The sequence below is a fragment of the Leptodactylus fuscus genome, chromosome 7 (assembly GCF_031893055.1).
Source record: "Leptodactylus fuscus isolate aLepFus1 chromosome 7, aLepFus1.hap2, whole genome shotgun sequence".
NCBI lineage: Eukaryota > Metazoa > Chordata > Amphibia > Anura > Leptodactylidae > Leptodactylus > Leptodactylus fuscus.
The window spans coordinates 111,893,098-111,903,209 of NC_134271.1; the positions used below are offsets into that span (position 1 = coordinate 111,893,098).

Consider the following 10,112-nt stretch of genomic DNA (forward strand, 5'->3'; position numbering starts at 1 on the left):
CCAATCTTTTCACAGACAATCTGCCATTGGCTATGCCAAGTGATTGTGAGGAAGGTCATAGTGCAGCTGCTCTGTGCCAGGATATTTCACTGCTTATCGATGGGTGAGTGTAACAATACCATTGGTGCTCGGCTCATTACATAAAATGTAAAGAAAATCAGTCAGTGATATATATGTAATATTATAATAGAATATTTCACCATTATTATTGGTAGATTTTGCTGATACCAAAAATTGAGCAGAGATTCATTGAAGATACTAAAAGAAAAAAAAATGAATTGAATGTTATAAAGCTATGGTGCTTGGCATCTACAAATCTAAGGCATTTACCTGAATATAGAGTTTTTAAGACACCGTTTGTTTTGTATCCTCTGTATGCCACAGCTTTAGAGCGACTGATCTTCCAGGCTGGTATATCTGGGACTGTGTAAGAAAGGGGATTATCCCTTACCTGCGGTGTTCTGCCATGTTCTTCCACTATTTGCTAGGAGTGACTCCACCCGATGAGCTGACGTCTTCATGTAAGTTTGAGGAGTAAATCATTTCTGTTATGTTATACATGTGAAAAAAATGTATATGGAAAGGAAGGGATGGGCATACAGTGAAACCTCTTTTGAGGTGACCACCAAAGGTTGAATAAAAAAGTGGTCTTCTAAAGAGGTGGTCTTCTCAAAGATGATGGCTAATATGGCAAATTGAAAATCTATCACAGGAAATTTGGTGTGGGTAAGGAGGTGGTCTTGTGCAGAGGTTTCACTGTATGGAGTAACCATTATCCATTATATAGTGACTCATATCTCGCTATATTTATATAAAATTATACAGGTGCTATGAGCTGAGAAGAGTAAGTAGTGTATAAAACATGTTCAGAAATATTTTAGGCATTTCTCCGTTGGGCATAAAGGATATTGCATATTTAATTCATCACCACTATTAAAGATTTTTTTTCTACCATTGATGAATCCTGGAATCAGATGGTGATGCTAATCTTACAGCCGTCACTTCAGTTCACACAAAGGGCAGAAGGGCTCAGTCCATCTAGTGTCTTTAATCAGATTTGAAACAAAACATTTTCTAAGTTGACCCGTACACTATCATGTCTGTACTGTAACCAAACAGCTAGTCCTTCTTCCTAATCTGTATTTCACCCATTTCTTTTATAGTGGCTCCAGAAGATCAGCTGGACGCTTTATGTAGCTACCTCTGTCTACCTACTAACTTGTTTGTCCTTTTTGAAGAGTACTGGTTGAGTATGAAACCACTTATTCAGAGGTGCGATTTGTGCAGCATATTTGTACATCATATACACTAGCTACACATATGTTAGATTTGTATTAAAATGATTCTTTACTAATGTAAATGTGTGTTTTAAAACCCTAGTATTGGTAATAATAATAGTATCAACCATTGTAGAAGTTGATGGTGCTAAATGAACATGTGTTGTGGTAGAATTTGGTTAGGATCCCCACACTGGAAATCCCACCTTTATTGTCCGTGAGCTTCCAATTCTTAAAGGGGTTTTCCCATAGAATAAATCATTGTAGATTAGTAGTGGTCTGGCTGTTCAGACCCTATTGATCAGGACATCGGGAGCAGCCTTTGTATTCTTCCATTAATTTCAGTAAGAGTACTGAAGTACAGCGCTCTCCCAATTCTTCTGATCAGTGGTGGTCAAACCCCCACTAATCTGCTAGTTATCCCCTATCCATAACCACATCTACAACGTCTTTTAGTGGGAAAACCCCTTTAGGCTAAGGCCCCATGGCATGAACACATTGCGGTTCTTCTTGCAGCGCTTTGAAGAGAAGGTTCACAGAGTCTTCCTCCACAGACTTTCTCTTACCATTATATCTACGGGAAAGCCGCCAGCGTTTCCGTAGATATAATTGACATGCTGCGATTTCCAAAACCACAACGGTTAACTTATAATAATATACATATTGCTTTTGGTATTAGTAAGTCATAATGATGATTCAGACACAACATGTAGAAATACACAATGCCCAGTGCTGTGCCCGATCAGGTATAAATCAATGTATGTACCATCTGATGTCCGGCTGTAATAACACATTGCATGAATTATGAAGTGCCATGGAGCAGATATAGTCTGCCACTGTACACACACTGTCTGTCTTTCTGTTTTCTAGGTGCGGCGCTAACCCAGCTGTTCTAAGTGTCCTCAATGGTAAAACTAGTGCAATCAGGTTAGACCACAACTATATACATTATTTCAGTAAGAAAAGAGAATTTTCTGTGCATATGAAGATTTAAAAGAGTTTTCTCCATCTCAGTCATTTATGGTGTATCTATAGGATATACAATAAATGTCTTATAAATGCAGCTCCCACCTCTGTGCCTACTCAAGAACAGATTGGGGACTCTGTCCCATGACTGTCCTGAATGATCATCATTCCTATCTGTGGGACTTCCTTAAAAAGCTGATAATACTTATCTAAGTGGAAATAATCCACTTAAGGCTAAGGCCCCAAGTAGCAAGCCACACCTGCTGAAAAGACCACAACAGAAATAAAATGGCAGCCTCTGGTTCACAAAGTATTGAAGATGTGTAAGGAAAGTATAAGAGACCATATTGTCTGTTAACACAAATCACCTTTGTATGTTGTAGGTACCCAAGAAATCTTAACACCTTAACAGAGCTGCCTGAAGATTACAGCGTTCTGCTCAATCAAGCTTCCCATTTCAGGTACTGATAGAGCATTTTATTCTTTCTCTCTGCAATTTACAACATTACCTACCCATATTCACACAGTGAGAGTTAGATTTATTTGGCTGTCCAGTATATTAGTCTGAATAATCTCTCTCTAAACTGGCTATAGCCTGTTCTTAGCCATCGCTAATCCAGCTAATATAATATGGATAGTAATATTGGTGAATATTGGATTAAAAGAAGTCAAACAAAAGTTAGGGTTTTTTTTGTGTAGACATTATTTTTTGTTGTATTTTTTATTTAGGTAATCCAAGTCTTATTTTTATGAGTAGTTGTTAAAAAAAATGGTAAAGCTCATTGTTATACATGCCATGTTTTTTAGGTGCCCAAAATCCCAAGATGCTGAACGTAAACACCCAGTGATGTGTCTCCTGTGTGGGGCCATACTCTGCTCTCAGAACACATGTTGTCAGGAGATGGTCAATGGGGAGGAGCTGGGGGCTTGCACCGCACACGCATTGCAGTGTGCAGCTGGAATCTGTATATTCCTCAAGTGAGTCTTTTAACCGGTCAAACAATTATAACAAATACAATAGTAATAAAACAGTGATATTATTATTATTATTATTATTATTATTATATTATGAAAAATACTGATTTAATATTTCTAAATGTGGTTTTCATGGTGACATGAACTTTTGTGTGTTTTCTAGGATTAGAGAATGTAAAGTTGTACTTATTGAGGGGAAGACGAGAGGTTGCTTGTACCCAGCACCATATCTGGATGAATATGGGGAAACTGACCCTGGATTAAAGTAAGATTTATCTTCTACAATTTTTGGGCTATTTTTACACCATGTTTGCACTGTATGGAAGTATTGTATGCTTTTTTGTTATGTTGCATTGAAAAGAGCACTCCTTCCAAAAAAAAAAGTGGCATACAGTGAAAGTCAGTGGGCAATGTATGCAACTATATGGCAGACAGCTGTAGCTTTATTTTTGTCACACACGTTAGGAAATATCTTAGATTTCACTCTCATGCATTTTTATTTTGGAGATCTCTTTTAGAGTCTTGGAAACACATGTATCAATGTGATATATACTAAAAAGTTAACATGTACACAGATGATAGAACTGTCTAATGTATATACATATTTTACTTCCTTAACTTCTCTATGATCATTCATAAAGACGTGGTAATCCACTACGACTCTCCCATGAAAGATACCGGAAGCTGCACCTCATGTGGCAACAGCACTGCATCATTGAGGAAATCGCTCGTAGCTTGGAAATAAGCCAGACATTTTTTGGCTTCAATTGGAATCTGCTTTAAACATCTCCACGTTTGCAGCTGGTAAGATGTACATGTCTTGTTATTCATTGGTGTTACGGTAATGTTTCATTTTAATCCCAAAGAGGGATCTCACCTTGTTGTCTGTGATGCTTCAAGTCTTGCCCCCTTTGAGGGCTGAGGATATTGTCTGATAAGTAGAACAACAAGAGACATACATGATGCATTTCATGTATGTAAAGGCTCCCCTCATTGACTCCTATGGTCACCATTATTTCTAGTTTTTACCTAGCTGACATGACATCCAATCAGAATTACATATAAGAAATACATTAACGTATAGAATGCCTCATAGAGCACATTTTACATAGACAAAGGAAATGTTTCTTGCCGTGCACAGACTGTGGACAATGATATGGGCGACAACTAGTCACTAAATGTTCAATGTATCTTGAAGGGGAAAAGGTTAATGCATAGATTAGGCATTGTTTAGCAAAATGTCCAGACATTATGCAGAGCTGACAAGAGGAAACGGTCAATATAGTGAAATGAATATTCAATCACGTTTTATATCCTATATTCCTCAATTTACCATATTACTGGTCTAACAATAATATCCCACATATTAGTTAAAGGGTTTGTCCAGTTTCAGCAAATAAATGTTACTGTTTTATAATGAAACGTTCTACAATTTTCCCATATACTTTCTGTATCAATTCCTCACATTTGTCTAGATCTCTGCTTGCTGTCCTCTATTATTTTCCTTTTCAGCGGATAAAAATCAATCCATGGTCGTGTGATGGACAAACAGGAGCACAACTTCGTATAGTCACAGCACAGTAATTTGTCCATCACATGACCATGGACTGATTTTTATCCACTGAAAGGAGAGCAATAGATGAAAGCAGCAGAAATCTAGAAAACCGTGAGGAACTGATACAGAAAGTATATAGGAAAATTCTACAGCAAACCCCTCCCCCCCAGCTTTTCCGCAATGTGGTTCCTTAGGCTGGTCTTACACGGCTGTAATGTACCGTAAGTCCACAATTGGTCTGCAATTGAGGGTTTTCAATTGCGGACCATTTGCAGACATATTATATTCAATGTGGCCTCTTACACCACCGGATATTTTATCCATGGTGTGGCCGGGCCACAACTGTGGTCCGCAATTTATAGCACTTGTCCGTAATGGCCGTGAATTGCACTGCACGGACTCTCCCATAGAACTCTATGGGCAAGTTCGGAAGGACACGGACATCTGCGGAGTCTATGTTGCCGTTCTTGCAAACCGTACATTCAATACGGTTGTGTAAGACCAGCCTTAACCTTAAGTTCTTTTTATAACCATGTACAACAAATACAGTTCTTCGAAGAGCATGTTCTTTGCTAAATTATGTTATTTAAACCACGATATATTACCATGTTTATTTCTTTTATAGGGACAAGCTTTAAGTGATATCCCTCCACAATCTATGGGCTGCACTCTACATGGATATATTTTTTTACTTGGATAGTGACATAATTAAAAGAGGATTCCCCACACCAACATAAAGAGAGGCCGAGATATGCTGCATTACCAAACTGTGTTTATATGTTTACATCGGTTCTCATTATCTTGGTTCATCATTGCCAACTATACCTGGCTTGATTAATACAATTGATCTTTTTTTTTCCCTTTTTTTTTCTAAATAAAAAAAAAAAAATGTGTATAAAACTTGTTTGAAAACATTATTTACAATTTGCATTGCTTCACTCCGTTAGAAATAATCGTGCACAGGTATGGCAAAGGTGAAGCATTTAGAACACTTTGTAATATCAATATAGAAAGAAAATGTACAAGATTAAGGGGGTTTCCATGATTAAAATTATCAGCATCAGATTGGTTGGAGTGTGCAGACCCCCGCTGATCTAATATTACTGACCTATCCACTTTCTAATATTTATGACCTAGGCCATAGATATTAGAAAGTGGATAACCCCTTTAAGTTCAGTAAAGTGTGGGCCTGGTGGAAAATCTTTTCAATTTTGTTTAAATGTTGCACAGACTTCTTTAGACAGATTATACAGATGATTAAGAGCTGGTCATCCTGGTTTCCACCCTGGCCAGTTATAACCTATCACTACATAGCTTAGTAGCTTTGCCATTTTTGAGTATAAGAAAACTTTCTAACATGTCTGAGGGAGTTGTCATGATTTACCGTACTGGTTTACCTGAAACCAATGTAAGTAAGAAACGGCCAAATATAAGAAAATGACATTAGAGGACCTGGACTTCTATTTTGGGTTGGCCACTTATTAATAAATGGTTCTCAGATGTCAAAAAATCAAATAGATTTGGCACATAGTAATGTCGATTCTGTTATTTCCACTTCCTTGTCCTTCTGTCTGTAAAAGATGATGTGGGATGACGGGGGTAAGGAAACACTTGAGGCAGCAATAATGGAGGATGTGGTCTTGTGACTTACTATGTGATCAATGTGTCCGTAGCTTTCCCTGCTTCTGTTTGCACATGAGTATATAGTAGAATTACTTTGTAGCAATTCTACATATATGCATAAGCCGGAGAAGCATTTCCATGTGCCCTTGTCCTGCGGTGCCCTTTGCAGATGCTTTTTTTTATTTAGCACTACGTCTGAGAGACATTTGTTAGAAACTGGCCCCTTGTTATGGAGCTCGGCAGCTGCTATCAAATTATCAGCATTTGGGTCCATAAAATGAAAAGCCCGACTTGCCTGCCAAGCAGACATCCTAAGCGTGTATTAAAATGACATAAGGCATGCAATAAAATGCTAAGCTGTGCAATTGTAATACAATGTAAGTAATATATTTTGGTTTCTGAATGCTTTTCCACCTATAGACTGCAGTTGCATGTTCTGAAGGCAAAGTGAGAGTCCGTCACAGCTACAAGCCCCAGGTTACAGAACACTGGTTTATTTGCAACCACTATGAAATCCGAAAATGCTAGTAAACAAAATCAAAAGACCCATTAGATTTGTTGTTATTTTTGTGTGTTGTTTAGTTTATAGCATTAACTTTGTATCATTAGAAGATGTGGTCAATGGTTGACTTTCACATAGCGGTCATTATGGTGATTTCTATGCAAAGACACGTATATTGCTGTATTGTCTTTTATGGATTATTTATTCCTTTATTACAATTATCATCCTAATAAATAAACCACTGATAGCTACAATCTAATAAGAAAAAGTCTTGGGCGTAGAGGAAAATTAGTTAGAATTGTATACTTGCACTGCATCCCACAGGAGTGAATCAGGATTCATTGTCCCAACTTGTTTTGCTTTTACCCATTCCAGTATTTCATTTATTTTTCTAGGTTATAGCACATTGTCTTGTCTATTTTCCTACAGTATACATTTACTTCTGTGTCATTTCTGTGCTTCTGTTCATTCTTTATGTTAAAAAAAGAAATAAAAATGTAAGAAATTCTACAAAATCTTTTCTGCGGTTACATTTCTAAACACTTGATACATGTATACTTTTCTAGCTATAGAAACAAGCCAGATTCTATAGGTGAGCTTCACATCAAGGTCACAGCAATTTAGACAAATATTTTTTTTTTTTTTTTTTTTTTGTAGAGTAAAATTTTTCTAAGGACCTCAACATGACAATTTATATGAATAATAGATATGACAGTAATAATACACATAGTAATAATGTGCATCTTTTAATGATCTCTACAAAGGTTAACTATGTACCTGTTGTCCTGTGTCAGTGATGGTTTCGCTTTGGCTTCTTTTATTAAGACCTTTTTTTTAAAAAAAAAAAAAAGTATAAAAATGCACCTCCAAGTTGAGAGCTCCGTGGGTGTTATATGTGATCCATACTGTCCTCCCCTCTCCCCTTGTTGTTCTAGCTGGTGTGCATTCTTGGGAAAAGATATGACTTACTCTAGGTTCACACGTCCACTTGGGGACCCTAAAAAAACAGAAACCCAATCTGCTTAAAGAGGACCTTTCACCACCTGGGGCACATGCGGTGTAATACACCGCTAGAAAGCTGACAGTACACTGAATTCAGCGCACTATCGCCTTTCCCGGTTTGTGCCCCCGGTGAAGAGCTAACTGTGCTGGTACCGTAGCTCTTCACTGTAGCTTCCTCACAGCAGCATCTATAGCACTGTATTGTGAGAGGGGGCGTTGCTTACTGGCCAGCCATGACGTTGAGCGGTGAGGACAGCTCCCCAGTACTAGTCTATGGACGAGTACTTTCAGGAGTGGAGGGAGGCGTTCCTCCCCGCTGTCACAGTACAGCGCTATAGGCACTGCTGTGAGAGGGCGTTTCTGACTGATTGTCAGAAACGCCCTTCTGACAGTGAAGAGCTACAGTACCGGCACCAATAACTCTTCACCCGGAGGCACAGTACGTGAAAGCCAATAGTGCGCTGAAATCAGCTCACTGTCTGCTTTCTAGCGGCATATAAAACCGCATATACCCCAGGTGGTGAAAGGTGAGTGAACAGCACGCTCCCATAGAAATGAATGGAAGCACCTGGCACGCAGACTTTGCCGGTGGCCGGTCGCTTAACCCCCCGCATGCCGGCCGCTTCCATTCATTTCTATGGGAGCGTGCTGTTTGGAACGGCTGTTCCGTCGCTCATCTCTAGTCCTCTTTAAGAAGTGGCTACCCGCGGACCACATAGACTGTAATATGGTCCGACAGGTTTCCGCTTGCAGGACTTTTCTATTCCCATTCGTAAAGTGGAATGGGCCATGGAATCCCTGAGGTGTGAATCCAGCCTTAGAAATCTTGAGGAAAATTTAACTGGCAATGTGTAAATAACATGATCACAGACGCCCCTATAATGCTTGTGCTGGGTTAACAATGAAAGACTACAGGATTAGATGACTGTGAACAGTAGCTGAATCAGTAATATGCACCTAGGACTACATAGTAGCTGCATACAAGATATTTGTACTCAAGTCTGCTTAAGACTTTTTCTCATTTTTTTATCTCGTTTTTCTTATACAGAGCCCCAAATCGACTACAAAAATCTATATATTCAAAACCTAATATTGTGGCTACACATGGCAACCACTATAGTGAGAATAGGAGCTTACTGTATGCAGTAATATATCAATATTACAGATGTAGAACATACCTGTAAACTTCCCTCATGGTGAGACAATTCTCTACCCTACTAAGATAAGTAATGTGTGAATTCAATTTTATAACTACAGGAAAATTGTTGTAAAGAAGTTGAAATGACATATGTATTTTCTCATGTATTAACCATGAAATGCCATGTCTTCTCTTAATTCTGATTGCATTAAGTAGTAATGACCAACTAGCTAAGTCTTCCTCCTGAGCCTGTCTATTTCTGTCACACGGCAGATGTTAATCCCTGACAACGTGTTTTCCTAATAACCTTCTTCTCTAGGAAATTATCCCTCAAAATAAGGCCTTGACTGTGCAAGTGTTTCTTCTTACTTGTCCTCAAAGGAACACTAAACCTAGAAATGAATCATGAAAGTAAATACGAAATAAACTTGCTCAGATGATTCTTTTTGTGTGTGTTCAGGGTTTTCTACATGTTTCTGAAACTTGTGAAAATCCTGAAGAGAACACAGGGATTAATTTAATAGTGGTCTCTTTAGTCTAGTTCACACAGGGCAAGAGGGGGCGGATTTTGGTGCTGAATCCTCCTCATAATCCGCCCCCTCACAACAAAGGTCTATGTAGACCGCTAGCGTTCTTTTTTTTTTTTCTGCTATCAGTTTGTTCCCACTAGTGGAAAAAAGAAGCGAGGTGCCCTTTCTTCAGGTGGATTCTGCGGCTGATTCAGCCACGGCGTCCGCTTCATGGCAGCACCATTCATTTGGGCCTACTCCGGAGCGGGAAGTCACGGCAAGCGCATTTTGGTCCTATTCTGACATGGCTTCCCGCAACAAAATAAGGACCAAAATACACGGTCTCATGCCCCGTGTGAACGGGGCCTCACATTTTTAGCTGGGGAATGGCCGAGGGAGAGATGCTTAGTCCAGAGAAAGAGGGAGGAAGGCTCTAGCGCCATCTAGTTGTCTTACTACTAGACACTGGCAGTATAAAAAGGGAAAATGGTGGGTCTCTTGGGACATGTAGAGAGGATTTATTTCTATAGTTCTCACTCTTATTTGCAAAAGGGACAAAATCATA

General features: G+C 38.8%; 1 protein-coding gene across 1 annotated transcript in view; it reads left to right on the plus strand.

Annotated features, from left to right (window-relative positions):
- UBR1 (ubiquitin protein ligase E3 component n-recognin 1) overlaps positions 1 to 5,673 on the plus strand; it is a 68,716-nt gene extending 63,043 nt beyond the window's left edge. The window contains exons 40-48 of the mRNA XM_075282807.1: positions 16 to 103; positions 385 to 521; positions 1,164 to 1,272; positions 2,148 to 2,204; positions 2,627 to 2,704; positions 3,051 to 3,221; positions 3,382 to 3,483; positions 3,860 to 4,022; positions 5,399 to 5,673. Of these exons, the coding sequence (XP_075138908.1) occupies positions 16 to 103; positions 385 to 521; positions 1,164 to 1,272; positions 2,148 to 2,204; positions 2,627 to 2,704; positions 3,051 to 3,221; positions 3,382 to 3,483; positions 3,860 to 4,001 (884 nt within the window). The 3' untranslated portion in view covers positions 4,002 to 4,022; positions 5,399 to 5,673. The remainder of the gene's footprint in view (positions 1 to 15; positions 104 to 384; positions 522 to 1,163; positions 1,273 to 2,147; positions 2,205 to 2,626; positions 2,705 to 3,050; positions 3,222 to 3,381; positions 3,484 to 3,859; positions 4,023 to 5,398) is intronic.
- Positions 5,674 to 10,112: the final 4,439 nt, after the last annotated feature.